Source organism: Suncus etruscus, chromosome 4 (assembly GCF_024139225.1).
Source record: "Suncus etruscus isolate mSunEtr1 chromosome 4, mSunEtr1.pri.cur, whole genome shotgun sequence".
NCBI lineage: Eukaryota > Metazoa > Chordata > Mammalia > Eulipotyphla > Soricidae > Suncus > Suncus etruscus.
The window spans coordinates 87,756,492-87,772,328 of record NC_064851.1 but is presented as its reverse complement, the minus strand read 5'-3'; the positions used below and the strand labels follow the sequence as shown (position 1 = coordinate 87,772,328).

Sequence of the window (15,837 nt, the reverse complement as noted above, 5' to 3'; positions counted from 1 at the left end):
GGACTCAATCTGCTGAGCTATATAATCTATTGTTGCTGCCTCTCAATAAGATTTTCAAGAATAAAGGATTCAATTTATGAGATGGAATGTTAATACAGTTTGGGACAGTAATGAAAGCTTAAACAGCATCCTTTGATAGGCTCAGTAATCCTCTGACATAACTTCCTTTTGTTCTGAATATTTGTGAGCGCACAAATTATGTCTACAAGAACCTAAATGATTCAGCACCTCTTGCTGCTCTATCAGCACTACTCCATTCTTCTATTGTACTTGATAAATGAAACTAGTGAAAACAATCTGTGCCATTATTAACATCTGTGCCATTTACAATACCCATAAGGACAACTCAAGTTGCTACTCAGGAGAAGATGGAATCAGGATTGGGCAAGTCAAAGGTAAGAACTGGGATGACACAGGTAAGAACTGGGGTGTCAAAGAAGCCAGAATATACTTGTACTTACTTTTCAGAAGTGACTCATTCAAAATCCTAGGGTTCAGCTTTCAAATAAAAGAGAGAACATAGGAACTAACTTTTCAATTGTAACAAGTTAAAGTTGGAGATAGTTTATAGAGCAACTTTTTCTTGGGGGGGGGGGGGAGCACACCTGATAGTGAGCAGGAGTTACTCCTGGCTCTGCCCTCAGAAATCACTCCTGGAAGGCTCCGGAGACCATTGGCATGCTGGGGATTGAACCTGGTTATATCCCAGGTCAGTTTCATGTAAGGCAAATACCTTTACCGATACGCTATCACTCCAGGCCCTAGAGCAACTTTTAAGTAACCAATATGTGTACTTATTTTCATTTTTTACTCACAGTTAAATTATAAAAAAATTTTCTTAATTCTTTTTTTTTTTTGGGGGGGGGGGTTTGGGCCACACCCGGTAACGCTCAGGGGTTACTCCTGGCTATGTGCTCAGAAGTTGCTCCTAGCTTGGGGGACCATATGGGACACCGGGGGATCGAACCACGGTCCATCCAAGGCTAGCGCAGGCAAGGCAGGCACCTTACCTTCAGCGCCACCGCCCGGCCCTAATTTCTTAATTCTTGTTCCCAATTATTTTGAAGAAAGAAAAAAGAATTTTAGGAGTATAAAATAATCACATGAATTAAGGATATTTTAGTCTATACAAAATTTATAAACAAGGTAATAAGACTGGATTTATTCAAGCCTATAGATTAATATCATTTAAATCAACACAAATGATCAACTTATATATGATCTTATTATAAGATCAAAAATCATGTGAAACAATCTATTAAGATCAGGGCATAAATGGGAGTAGAAATCAACCCAAATATTATTTTTAAAGTAATAGTTTTGGGGCCGGAGAGATGGCATAGAGGTAGGGCATTTGCCTTGCATACAGAAGGACGTTGGTTCGAATCCCAGCATTCCACGTGGTCCCCAAAATGTGTCAGGAGCGTAGAGTCAGGAAAAACTCCTGATCACTAGTGGGTGTGACCCAAAAACCAAAAATAAATAAATAAATAAAGTAATAGTCTGGTAGGTTATGAAACAGGAGATATGGACACCTTAAAATATATAAATAAATTAATTAAAAGCTCCACATAGACAAACAGCAGCCCTATAAAGGAGCCAATAGTTTCAAGTGACATTCAAAGGTAATAGTTCTGGTAGGTTATGAAATAGGAGATATGGACACTTTAAAATACATAAATAAATTAAGCAAAGGTATCACATGACAAACAGCAGTCCTATGAAGGAGCCAATAGTCACAAGTGACATCAAAATCTGAAAGTTAAACTAAATCTAAGCTATCATGATTTCTTAGAGAGCCACTCCAGGAAACCATTCATTTACCATGTAGACACCTGAACTACATTTGGAAATACAGCGCCAGCTTATTTTAGTGCAGTGCTTCTCAAATAGTGGGACGCTCCGCAAAGGGGTGCGCGAGACTCCGTAAAGGGGGGCGCGCGTTTGACCTCGGCAAGCACTACAACTAACAAACTAAGCCCCATGCTTATGTCTCTGTATGTCTCTGGAGCTGAGAGTTGCTGTGTCCTGCTTCAAACCCCGTTTCGAAAAGCTATGCTTTGCAAACATGCTCATTGTAGCCATTAATCCAGGCATCGCCTCTGATTAAAAATCAGCTCAAATTATTTTATATGTTTTTGTTTTGCAGGTTAAAGATTTTTAAAAATAAAGATACTATTTGCAGTCGTGCGGGGGAGCGCAAAAATGTTTTCTTCTTCTTAGGGGGGCATGACAGAAAATAATTGAGAAGCACTGGTTTAGTGCAAGGCTAGTTACAGATGTGCCGTATAAGCAGAACATCTTCCTAGAGTGAGTTATTTTGGGGGGGGGGTAGCACCAGGCAGCGCTCAGGGGTTACTCCTGGCAGGCTCGGGGGATCATATGGGATGCCGAGATTCAAACCACAGTACTTCTGTGTGCAAGGCAAACACCCTACCTCCATGCTATCCTCACGATGTAATTGCTACATATTTGATGAAAAGGCATGGGGTTGGTTTGTTTGTTTTGCATGTGCCCCTCTACTTCTTGCATGTGCTCTGCTACGTTGTTTTACATAAACTTCAGGAAATGCTGCCAAAAGCCTTAAATGTCAAAACCTTCGTGTGAAAATGCAGGGTTCCGTGATAAATTTACACTTGGTGTAGTTTTGACTCTTGACTAGGCTTGAGCTTTGATTAGACTCTTGATTTTCTGATTAGAAAACATAAAATGGGAGGAAGAGCTCTCAAATACTCTTAAGGGGAGTACGGAGGAGGGAAGGAGTGAGAAGGGGGTGAGAGAGAGGAGAATAGGAGAGGAGAGAGAAGGAGAGAGAGAAGGAGAGAGAGAAAGAGAGAGAAGGAGAGAGAGAGAGAAAGAGAGAGAGAGAGAGGAGAGAGAGAGAGAGAGAGAGAGAGAGAGAGAGGAGAGAGAGAGAGAGGAGAGAGATGAGAGAGAGAGAGAGAGAGAGAGAGAGAGAGAGAGAGAGAGAGAGAGAGAGAGAGAAACAAGTTCAAGTAGTAGCCAGCAGCATGGCCGGGAGTTAAGTCGCTCAGACACCCCAGAAAAGAACCGAGTCACCGGGTTCCAACCCGGGGCGCCGAGCAGCACCGACCGGCTTCGAGAAGCCGCACTCTTGCCCATTGCAGCCCCGGGAGCCGCGGAGCCGGGAGGGCCGGGCCCTGCCAGTGCGTAGCGCTGGATCCAAAGGAGGCTGCAAGAGAAGCTTCCCCCCAAGTCTCCCCAGGACCCCCTGCAGCCCAGGCGAGACCCCAGAGCCGAGGCACCGCGCGTTGGGCCAGCTCAATTAAGAAGCCTGCGACCTGGGAACTGGAGCGAGGTGGGCTGAGCGAGGGGAGGCGCCAAGCTCCCTCTCCGGCTCGGGGGGCCGGAAGGAAAGTTTGGGGGTCGGTTCGCAACGTCGCCCCGGCCGTGCAGAGAGCCGCCCGGAGCCGGGCTCACCGACACCAAGCAGAACTTCCTCCCGCGCGCGTCGTCCCCAGGCCCGGCCCGCCGCGCGCCGCCCGCCTTCGCGCCGCACTCACTCACTCACTCACTCACTCACTCACTCACTCACCCGGCTCCTCGGCGCGCGGCTGCAGCGGGGCGGACACGGCGAGCAGCAGGGCCAGGAGGCCGCGCCGGGCAGCCCCGTCGGGAGCGTGTCCACCGTGCGCGCGGGCCACCATGGCCCTCCCTTCCCGGCGCCAACCTGGCAGCCGGCTCCGCGCCGCCACGGCCCGGCCCCGGGCACAACCTACGCGGCGCAACGCGGCCCCGGGACTGGGCGCTCGCTCCCACGGCGCCGGGCACCGAAGCCCATTGGGGCGGCCCCGGGGCGGCTCCCGCCCCGCCCCGCCCAGCCCCGCGCCCGGCCCAGAGGAGGAAACGGCGCTCCCGGGCCGGCTGCAGGCGGAGAGGTACCTGGCGCCCTCTGCTCGCCGTGCTTGGCCTCCCCCCGCCTGTCCCCTTGCACTTGAACGTCGAGCACCCGGGGACACAGCCCTGGGATCTTCTTCGAGTCGCCTCGTGTCCAGACCTCTCTAGGACCTTCCCTGGAGAGTTCCAGAGCGCGGTTAGGTAGGTGTCTCCCCGGGAGAGACAACGCATTTGTTGGCGACCCCAGTAAAGTGGACATGCCAGAGACAGTATCACTGGACACTCGAAATATTGAGAAGACAGGGCGAGGTGGCGACATGAAAGTCCAATTCAAGCCCACGCATTCATTATTTCATACTTTCATGCTGGGAACAGGGGTGGAGGGGGGACAACATTGGTGGTGGGAATGCCCCTGATTCAATGTCACTATGTACCTAAAATATTACTGTGAAAGATGTGTAATCCACTTTGGTCAAAATAAAAATTATTAATAATAAAAAAATTAAAGGGATGAAGCCTCAGCAGCGTGCCTGCCAGACACCTGTGCGTACAGCCCAGGACAGCCCGCTGAAGGGGAAAGTCATCAAAATCTGTGAAAAAGGCTCCTTTGGGAAGATGGAGTTAGCTGGCAGTGAGGAAAGTGCAGGGCACAACTCTGGAGGAAAGGCCTGTCTTGAAAAGGGACAGGATTGCAGAGTGAGGGGAACTCCAAAAAGTGAGGGAAGGGGTTCAAGAGTCAGAAGAATAGATACACTATTCAGGGGAACTGAGCTAACCTGAGTCTTACAAAGGGCCAGGATGACTGGAACATGAAGATGAAAGTGGGACAATGGACGTGGATCATCTGGATGGCCCACCTGGAAGGCCTGCAAAGTTCGTTTACATTAATCATCAATGCATTTAGCAGTCACTAAAGATTCTGACAGCAAAAGCAACACTCTGATTCTTAGGGAATATGGAGAGAAGCTTGAGGGGAGGACAGGCTAGAAGAGTGGAGGATTACAACCTAGTAGTTGAATGGGGTGAAAAGCAGAGGAAATGATCCAGGAAGATAAAATACAGTATTAATTGGGACTCTTTTTTGTTTATACATTTAAACTATATATATATATATATATATATATATTTGTTTGTTTTGTTTTGTTTTGTTTAGGACCACACAGACTGTAGTAAGGGCTAACTTGTGACTGGAGTTCTAGGATCACTCCTGGTGGAGCTCAGGGGATCATTTGTGGTGCCAATGGCTGAACCCAGATTGGTATGCAAGGCAAGTGCCCCTTTCACTGTACTATCTCTCTGGCTGGCCCTCCTTAGGAGGATCCCATGTCTATAGTCAGTTCTATTCCTTTGCTACTTCCTTTGCTGGCTGCTATAACCTTCACACTTGTCCTGCATATTTCCTGTGTAAAACCTGCTACAGTCACGCCTACAGGCAGAGAGGAAGCAACAATCCCTCTAAGATCCAATATTGGCTTCTCACTCTTTGAATACTCCAGAGACACTTTTCATTTATGAATTCCACTCTCCCACTACATTTAAAAAAAAAAAAAAAAACTAAATTAGAACACTGTTGGGGCTGGAAATAGAGTAAAGTGAGTAAGTCGCTTCCCTGCATGCAGAGTCAGGAATGACTCTGGGTGTGACTCAAAAGCTAAAACAAACAGAAAAAAAAAACATTGTTGAAAATTCAAATAAAATGGATCCTCATTGAAGCTTTGCTTTCTGAGCAGAACCTAGAAAAATGAACTTGGGCTTTATAAATTACACTGATTCAAGACTGCATCCAGGATCAGCCACTGACTGGATTTCATTCTAGCTGGGCCCCAGTTCTGTGGGAAGTAAAATCTTTAAATTTCTTGGTTACCAAGAGGTTAAAATCTAACAGTTAAGAGTAGGTTGGTATTTTTTAAACAAAATTCATATTGTACTGAAAATAATTCACAGCTATGAGAGTATTGGATTGTGTTCACGAAAAAGTAAAAGGTAATTTGATCAATACTCAGAAGTATTTCCTCACTTCAAATTTCCATGTTTTTTTTCTTTCTTTCTTTCTTTCTTTCTTTCTTTCTTTCTTTCTTTCTTTCTTTCTTTCTTTCTTTCTTTCTTTCTTTCTTTCTTTCTTTCTTTCTTTCTTTCTTTCTTTCTTTCTTTCTTTTCTTTCTTTCTCTTTCTTTCTTTCTTTCTTTCTTTCTTTCTTTCTTTCTTTCTTTCTTTCTTTCTTTCTTTCTTTCTTTCTTTCTTTCTTTCTTTCTTTCTTTCTTTCTTTCTTTCTTTCTTTCTCTTTCTTTCTTTTTTTTTTAAACTCAGAGAAGGTGATTTTGGATAGCTGCTACTGGCCTCTAACAGGTGTAGCTCAGTGAACTATGAACGGAGACAAAGGGAGCATTGTGGAGCAGGGAGGAATTCTCAGGGTGAGACAGGTGGGTTCCAGCCACCTCTCCATCTCAGGTGATGCCTTGATAGGAATGAAATAACCTATTTGATGCCAGAATTCTGAGCTATAGCTGAAGAGAGAATTAGGATTTGGTAGCAATGAAAAAAACAAAGGCCAGCTATGCCCTATATTTTCGTTATGCCTTACATTTCTTTAAAAATAAGAGGCAATTTCTTTTTCCTTTTTCCTTTTTTTTTGTAAAGGGTGATAGAGGCCGGAGAGATAGAATGGAGGTAGGGCATTTGCCTTTCATGCAGAAGGTCATTGGTTCTAATCCCGACAACCCATATGGTCCCAGAGCCTGCCAGGAGCGATTTCTGAGCCTGGAGCCAAATAACCCCTGAGCACTGCCAGGTGTGACCCAAAAACCAAAAAAAAAAAGGGGGGGGGATGAAAACAGTATCAGTTATATTCTTTTATGTAATGGGTAAATAGGCCACTTTGAATCAAATACTCAACCATGTAAATGTATATATTAAGCATGTCTTTCTATTAAAAGTTTTTTAAATTTAAACCATTGTAATTTGTCTTCTTATTCTTAAAAAGATATCACTTTGGGGGTTGGAGAGATAGTAAGTGAGTAGGGAACTTGGCTTACACAACTATTCCAGGTTTAATTTCTGGTACTCTGTATGATTTATCTCATGCTGCCAGGTCTGTTCCCTAAACTTTAAGCCAGGAATATGCCCTGAGTACTGCTAGATTTATGAAGGAAGAAAGGAAAGAGGGAATGGAGGAAGATAAAGGAGAGAGAAAGGGAAAGAGAGAAAAAATGGAAGGAAGAGAAAATAGAAAGAAAGGGAAGAAGAAAGATTGCACTTTTATTTTTTTTAAATGCATTTGTATGAATATTCTACAGTTCTGAGATTCATTAAAATATTGGGCCTGATTGAAACTGGGATCAGAGTGAAACTACATGGGCAGATGACTTACCTTATGAGTGGCTAAGCTTCTAACTCTGGTATGATATATGGTCCCCTGAGCCTGCCAGAAGTGGTTCCTGAGTACAGAGCAAGGAGTAACCCCCTAAGCACTGCTAAATGTGGCCCAAAAATTTAAAGGAAAAAAAACAACGGGGCTGGGAGATGACTTAAAGGGTTGAACACATGATTTGTGTGCTAGAGCCCTGGCACCACATGGTTCCTGGACTATTTCTCCAGCATAAAGTTGGGAGTAGCCTCTGAACACTGCAGCATATGACCCCCCAAACAAAAGCAAAACAAAACTTTATAAATTTTTACAACCGCACACTAAGATGAAATAACTGTTTATCAAATAGAACATCTTTAGGAAAGGTTTGTTCACACTACCTCACACATAATCTCTCTCTCTCCTCTTCTCATTTAGTTCATCTATATTTTGCATATATTATTATAGTTTGTACTTGTATTTGCTAACTTATCTTTAAAAATGGAAAATATGGGGTCAGAGAGATAGCACAGCCTGCCAGGAGTGATTTTGAGCACAGAGCCAGGAGTAACCTCTGAGTGCAGCCAGTGTAACCAAAAATATATATATATAAATAAAAGGAAAATATCTGGTCAAAGATGCATATTTTTCATGCAAAGATATGTGTTCTAACTTACATAAGATAGAATTTATTCAGAACTGCAAATCTACTATGATAGTAGATTGTGGTTCATTTTCACAACCTAATGGATTTTTTTCCATAACATTTAGTAATTCTGCTTGTGACTATGAAGGTCATCTGAGATATAAATTTGAAATCTCTAAAGGTTCCTATTTCCTGATGTTCTCCCATCTAAGCCTACTTCAGTAAATATTTCTAAAGCATTCCCTATATGTGAAACAATGTGGAGACACAATAAAAATAAATAGCCCTACTTCTCTTCTTCAATCATGAACTAATGATAGGAATTCAAGAATTACTTATACAGGTTTATAATTACAATGAAAGAAGAGTTTTAGGGTGCTCTAGAATCAGAGAGGAAATACCTATAATACATTTCAAAAGCCAGGGAGGATGTGGGAGTGTTAAAGATAGTAATTAGAAGAAAAATAAATGTTTATCAGATTAGAATAGCATGTGAGAAAACACAAAAATAAAGAGCAGAGGATGATTATAAGGAATTACAGTAATTCAGCAGGGTTGGAAGATTGAACTTGAGACTGCCTGCTTGAAGATAGAGTGGAAGGCAGAAGTAGATCTGGACAAGAAGGGCCATAAAAAACAGGCAGGGCAGAGGAATGTCCACCTCACATTTTAGGAAGCCCATACTTATGAAGGCCGAGAAATGAGTTAACTTCAAAAGATGAGTTCAAGATTTTGGTTACATTCCAAAATCAAAATTTTTGGTTACGTTCTAGAAGAGATGGTGCCTGTGCCACTTGTACTCTCACCTGTAGCACTTAAACCACCTAGTATCTTGCTAGAAATTCAGATCCTTTTCCCTGCTTATGACTTCTGAATTATTACAATTTCTCTATATCAGGCAGATAAGAAATGTGGTTAAAAGTAGAAACATCATACAAAGGCCAAAAGGCCAAGGTAGAAGAGGTGAGTAAAAACCAGCTATCAGGGATGCCAGGCAGAGAGGTGATGCCTTTGTGAAGGCATCTGCTCTGCTATGGGATTGGTGACTGGGAAAATCTAAGAGGACCTGTTGGCTTTATGTGTTTCTCTATTCTGGTTTCTTGAAGCTCTCCTCAGAGGGATAGGAAGGGGTCAGAAAAACTGTCCCTTGGAGGCCTCAGAAGATCAAGGCCGCTCCACTTTGCTTTGTAGCTGAGTGCTTCTTTCTAACTAATGAACCCCACCACAACATGCAGAAAAAAATCCCACTACAAGCTTGACAATGGGGAAAACTCATAGGCAAACACCATGCGCAGAGAATGAAGATAGCAGCTCTGATGATCCAAAAAATACCAACTATCTGATTAACCTCTCAGATAAGGAGTTTAGAATAGATATATGGAAGATCCTCATGAAAATCAAAGAAAACATAGCTCTAGCTGAACAGAACACAAAGACAGAAATCAAAAAAACTAAAACTGGAGGGAGGGACTACAGCGCATGAAAACTGGCAACACTTTGCAAAAGCCGGCTCCCTGTGTGTGACACCAGGCGGGGAAAATTCATGAAAGTACACTGGCCCAGTGGGGCCCAACTGTGAAAAACTGTGAGTTTGACCTGTCTATGTCTGTCTACTGTCCTCTTGCGTGAAACTCTTGCGAGTGGGGCAAAAAGAGGCTCCAGCGGACCATGGCCGCTCTGCTTTGCTACTTGGCCGTGCACTCTTTCTAAGGAAAGAACACCATTGCAACAAGAAGGAAAAATTACACTAAGAACGGTGCTATATCACAGAAGCAAACATTTCTCTCTGGACTGTCTTCTCTGTTGCATGCTCGGGCCTAAGATTTGACCCAGTGTGAGGCTTCATCCACGGAGGACTCCCCTCCCTTAGAGGCAAGTCAGCCCATCCAGAAAGGGAGGAGCCAGAGGAGTGTGCTGCCTGCATCATATAGACAATGAATACCACCACAACACGTAGAAAAACCCACAATACAAGTGTGACAATGGGGAAACAACGCAGGCCAGCATCAGACATAGAGAATGAAGATGACAATTCTGAGGACCAGATAATGACCAACCAACTAATCAACCTCTCAGATAAGTACTTTAGACTAGCAATATGAAAGATGCTCAAAGACCTCCAAAAACCATGGATCGAGTTGAACAGAACACTAATAAGAACCAAGAAAATATGAAGACAGAAATCACAAAACTCCAAACTGAAATAACATGTCAACTAACAGAACTGAAAAAGTCAGTAAACGAAGTGAATGACAAAATGGATAAGCTCTGGGACAGGGTATCAGAAGCTGAGAATAGACTTGGTGCTGTGGAAGATGAGATACATAACAATTCCATACAGCAGGAGAGATTGGAAAAAAACTTAAAGCAAATGAGCAGACAATGGAAAAATTAGTCAAAGAATGGGAACAGATAAAAATAGAAGTCTATGATAAGATCAACAGAAACAACTTAAGAATCATTGGAGTCCCAGAGACCCAGGAAGAAAATTTCCAGGAAGAATCAACGGTCAAGAACATCATTAAAGAGAAACTTCCAGAGCTAAAGAATATATGTGATCAAATCCTGCATGCCCGAAGAGTACCAACCAAAAGAGACCCCAGAAAAACCACCCCAAGACACATCCTAGTCACAATGACAAATCCCACAGTTAGAGACAGAATTCTGAAAACAGCAAGATTAAAAGGGGAAATCACATTCAAGCAAGCTTCCCTGAGATTTCCAGCAGACCTGTCACCAGAAACACTCAATGCCAGAAAGCAGTGGTGGGATATTGTGACAAGACTGAATGAAATGAATGCTTCAACCAGAATACTATACCCAGCAAAACTCACTTTCCGGTTTGACAGAAGAATACATGGTTTCACAGACAAAAAACAGCTCAGAAACTTCACAGACACAAAACCAGTCTTAAGAGAAAAACTGAAAGACCTAATCTAAGACAAGACTAACCAAAAGACACACCAAATTTCGAAATAAAGATGGCATTAAATCCCAGGACAATTCTTTCTCTCAACGTCTATGGACTAAATGCACCAGTTAAGAGACACAGAGTGGCTAAATGGATCAAAAATCTCAATCCAACCTTCTGCTGCCTACAAGAAACGCACCTGAATAGTCAGAACAAACATAGACTCAAAATAAAAGGCTGGAGAAAAATTATCCAAGCAAACAACACCCATATAAAAGCTGGAGTGGCCATACTAATATCAGATAATGCAAACTTTATACTCAGGAAGGTTGTAAGGGACAAAGATGGACATTTTATATTAATCAAGGGGTACGTAGAGCAGGAAGAATTCACTCTCCTAAACATATATGCACCGAATGAGGGGCCAGCAAAATATTTAATACAACTGTTGACAAATCTGAAAAATAATATCAACAACAACACAATAATTGTGGGGGACCTTAACATGGCTTTGTCAACACTGGATAGGTCAACCAGACTGAAACCCAACAAGAATATACTAGACCTGAGGAGAGAAATGGAAGAAAGAGGCCTAGTGGATATATATAGGACACTCCATCCCCAGAATCCTAGATACACATTCTTCTCCAATGTACATGAGACATTCTCCAGGATAGACTACATGCTGGCACATAAAACATACCTCCATAAGATCAAGAGGATAGAAATTTTGCAGACTACCTTCGCTGACCACAAGGCTCTGAAATTATTTGTGAACTCCAAAGGGACTCAGAAGAAACACTTTAACACCTGGAAGTTAAACAGCCTCATGCTCAATAACCAGTGGGTCCGAGATGAAATCAAGGAGGAAATCAAAAGGTTCCTGGAAACAAATGACAATCAAGACACAAACTATCAGAATTTATGGGACACAGCAAAAGCAGTACTGAGAGGAAAATTTATAGCTTTGCAAGCACACACCAGGAAGGAAGAAGGAGCTTACCTGAGTAGCTTAATGACACAGCTAATAGAACTAGAAAATGCTCAGCAAAAGGACCCAAGAATAGGAAGACAGAAGGAAATAACAAAGCTGAGAGCAGAAATCAACGAAGTGGAAACCCAAAAAAACAATCCGAAAGATCAACGAAAGCAGAAGTTGGTTCTTTGAAAAAATAAACAAGATTGATAGACCACTGGCAAACCTAACAAAGAAAGAGAGAGAGAGAAACTTGATAACTCGTATCAGGAATGAAAAAGGAGAGATCACTACTGATATGAGAGAGATTCAAAGGGTAATCAGAAACTACATTGAAAAACTCTATGCCACTAAAAATGAGAACCTGGAAGAAATGGATAAATTCTTGGACTCTTATAATCTTCCACGATTGAAGGGAGAGGATGTAGCATATCTAAACACCCCCATCACCATTGAAGAAATTAAAACAGTAATCAAATGTCTGCCGAAAAACAAAAGCCCAGGTCCAGATGGATTCACTAATGAATTCTATCAAACTTTCCAAGAGGAACTACTGCCAATCTTGGCAAAACTCTTTCATGAAATTGAACAAACAGAAACACTTCCAAATAGCTTTTATGAAGCCAACATCACCTTGATACCTAAACCAGACAGAGATGCTACAAAAAAAGAAAATTATAGACCAATATCACTGATGAATGCAGATGCAAAGATCCTCAACAAAATCCTGGCAAATAGGATTCAATGCCTCGTTAAGAAGATCATCCACGACGATCAAGTAGATTTCATCCCAGGAATGCAAGGCTGGTTTAACATCCGTAAATCTATCAACATCATACACAACATCAATAACAAGAAAAATAAAAACCACATGATCATATCAATAGATGCAGAGAAAGCATTTGATAAGGTCCAACACCCATTCTTGATCAAAACTCTCAGAAAGATGGGAATGGAGGGAACCTTTCTCAATATAGTGAAGAACATCTACCACAAGCCAGTGGCAAATATTATCCTCAATGGAGAAAAACTGAAAGCCTTCCCTCTAAATTCTGGCACAAGACAAGGCTGTCCTCTCTCACCACTCCTATTCAACATAGCACTGGAAATACTTGCTATAGCGATTAGGCAAGAAAAGGATATCAAGGGAATCTAGATAGGAAAGGAAGAAGTCAAGCTCTCACTGTTTGCAGATGACATGATACTCTACTTAGAAAACCCTAAAGACTCTATCAAAAAGCTTCTAGAAACAATAGACTCATATAGCAAGGTGGCAGAGTACAAAATTAACACACAAAAATCAATGGCCTTTCTATACACCAATAGTAATAAGGATGAAATGGACATTAAGAAAACAACCCCATTCACAATAGTGCCACACAAACTCAAATATCTTGGAATCAACTTGACTAAATATGTGAAGGACCTATACAAGGAAAACTATAAAACTCTGCTCCAAGAAATAAGAGAGGACACACGGAAATGGAAACACATACCCTGCTCATGTATTGGCAGGATTAACATCATCAAAATGGCAATACTCCCCAAGGCATTATACAGATTTAATGCCATCCCTCTAAAGATACCCATGACATTCTTCAAAGAAGTGGATCAGACACTTTTAAAATTCATTTGGAACAATAAACACCCTCGAATAGCTAAAGCAATCATTGGGAAAAAGAATATGGGAGGAATTACTTTCCCCAACTTTAAACTGTACTACAAAGCAATAGTTATCAAAACAGCATGGTATTGGAATAAGGACAGGTCCTCAGATCAGTGGAATAGGCTTGAATACTCAGAAAATGTTCCCCAGACATACAATCACCTAATTTTTGATAAAGGAGCAGGAAATCCTAAATGGAGCAAAGAAAGCCTCTTCAACAAGTGGTGTTGGCACAATTGGATAGCCACTTGCAAAAAATTGAACTTAGACCCCCAGCTAACATCATGTACGAAGGTAAAATCCAAATGGATTAAAGACCTCGATATCAGCCCCCAAACCATAAGATATATAGAACAGCACATAGGCAAAACACTCCAGGACATTACAGGCATCTTCAAGGAGGAAACTGCACTCTCCAAGCAAGTGAAAGCAGAAATTAACAGATGGGAATATATTAAGCTGAGAAGCTTCTGCACCTCAAAGGAAATAGTGCCCAGGATACAAGAGCCCCCCCAGTGAGTGGGAGAAACTATTCACCCAATACCCATCAGATAAGGGGCTAATCTCCAAAATATACAGGGCACTGACAGAACTTTACAAGAAAAAAACATCTAACCCCATCAAAAAATGGGGAGAAGAAATGAACAGACACTTTGACAAAGAAGAAATGCACATGGCCAAAAGACACATGAAAAAATGTTCCACATCACTAATCATCAGGGAGATGCAAATCAAAACAACGATGAGATACCACCTCACACCCCAGAGAATGGCACACATCACAAAGAATGAGAATAAACAGTGTTGGCGGGGATGTGGAGAGAAAGGAACTCTTATCCACTGCTGGTGGGAATGCCGTCTAGTTCAACCTTAATGGAGAGCGATATGGAGATTCCTCCAAAAACTGGAAATCGAGCTCCCATATGATCCAGCTATACCACTCCTAGGAATATACCCTAGGAACACAAAAATACAATACAAAAACCCCTTCCTTACACCTATATTCATTGCAGCACTATTTACCATAGCAAGACTCTGGAAACAACCAAGATGCCCTTCAACAGACGAATGGCTAAAGAAACTGTGGTACATATACACAATGGAATATTATGGAGCTGTCAGGAGAGATGAAGTCATGAAATTTTCCTATACATGGATGTACACGGAATCTAATATGCTGAGTGAAATAAGTCAGAGAGAGAGAGAAAAACGCAGAATGGTCTCACTCATCTATGGGTTTTAAGAAAAATGAAAGACACCCTTGTAATAATAATTTTCAGACACAAAAGAGAAAAGAGCTGGAAGTTCCAGCTCACCTCAGGAAGCTCACCACAAATAGTGATGAGTTTAGTTAGGGAAATAACTACATTTTGAACTGTCCTAATAACGAGAATGTATGAGGAAAATGGAGAGCCTGTCTAGAGTACAGGCGGGGGTCGGGTGGGGAGGAGGGAGACTTGGGACATTGGTGATGGGAATGTTCCACTGGTGATGGGTGGTGTTCTTTACATGACTGAAACCCAAACACAATCATGTATGTAATTAAGGTGTTTAAATAAATAAAAAAAAAGAAAATTCAAAAAAAACAAAAACTAAAACTGAAATAATAGATCTGAAAAACACAGTAGCTCAACTGAAAAACTCAGTGGAAAGCCTCTCCAACAGGGTAACAGAAGCTGAGGACAGAATTAGTGAACTAGAAGATCAAATGCAGAACAACTCCATACAGCAGAAGAGATTGGAAAAGAACCTTTAGGCAAATGATCAGACAATGAAAAAAAGTACTGAAGGAATGTGAACAGATGAAAATAGAAGTCTTTGATAAACTCAACAGAAACAACATAAAAATCATTGGAGTCCCAGAGGCCCAAGTAGGAGATCCCCAGGAATAATCAACAGTCAAAGACATCATCACAGAGAAACTCCCCGAGCTAAAGACTGCATGCAATCAAATCCTGCATGTCCACAGAGTACCATCTAAAAGACACCCAAAGAAAAACACCCCAAGACACATACTAGTTACAATGACTAACCTACAGTTAGAGATAGAATATTGAAAGCAGCAAGATCAAAAAAAAAATTACATTTAAAGGATCATCTTTAAGACTTACAGCAGATGTGCCACAGAAACTCTCAAGGCTAGAAGACAGTGATGGAGTTGTGACAAGACTGAATAAAATGGAATGCCTCACCTAGAATACAGACCCACGTTCAGGTTTGAAGAAAGAATACATAGCTTCACGGATAAGCAACAGCTCAGAAACTTCACAGATGCAACACCAGCCTTAAAGGAAAAACTGAAAGGTCTATTTTAAGACAAGACAGACCAACAAACCCACCAAACTTACACAAAGATGACATTAAATTCTATGACAATCATCTCCCTCAATACCAATGGACTAAATGCACCAATTCGCACAGAGTGGCGAAATGGCTC

General features: G+C 41.8%; 1 protein-coding gene across 1 annotated transcript in view; it reads right to left on the bottom strand.

Annotated features, from left to right (window-relative positions):
- The window catches only part of DCBLD1 (discoidin, CUB and LCCL domain containing 1), an 80,677-nt gene extending 77,006 nt beyond the window's left edge, over nucleotides 1-3,671 (bottom strand). The window contains exon 1 of the mRNA XM_049771357.1: nucleotides 3,557-3,671. Coding sequence (XP_049627314.1) covers nucleotides 3,557-3,668 — 112 coding nt within the window. The 5' untranslated portion in view covers nucleotides 3,669-3,671. The remainder of the gene's footprint in view (nucleotides 1-3,556) is intronic.
- Nucleotides 3,672-15,837: the final 12,166 nt, after the last annotated feature.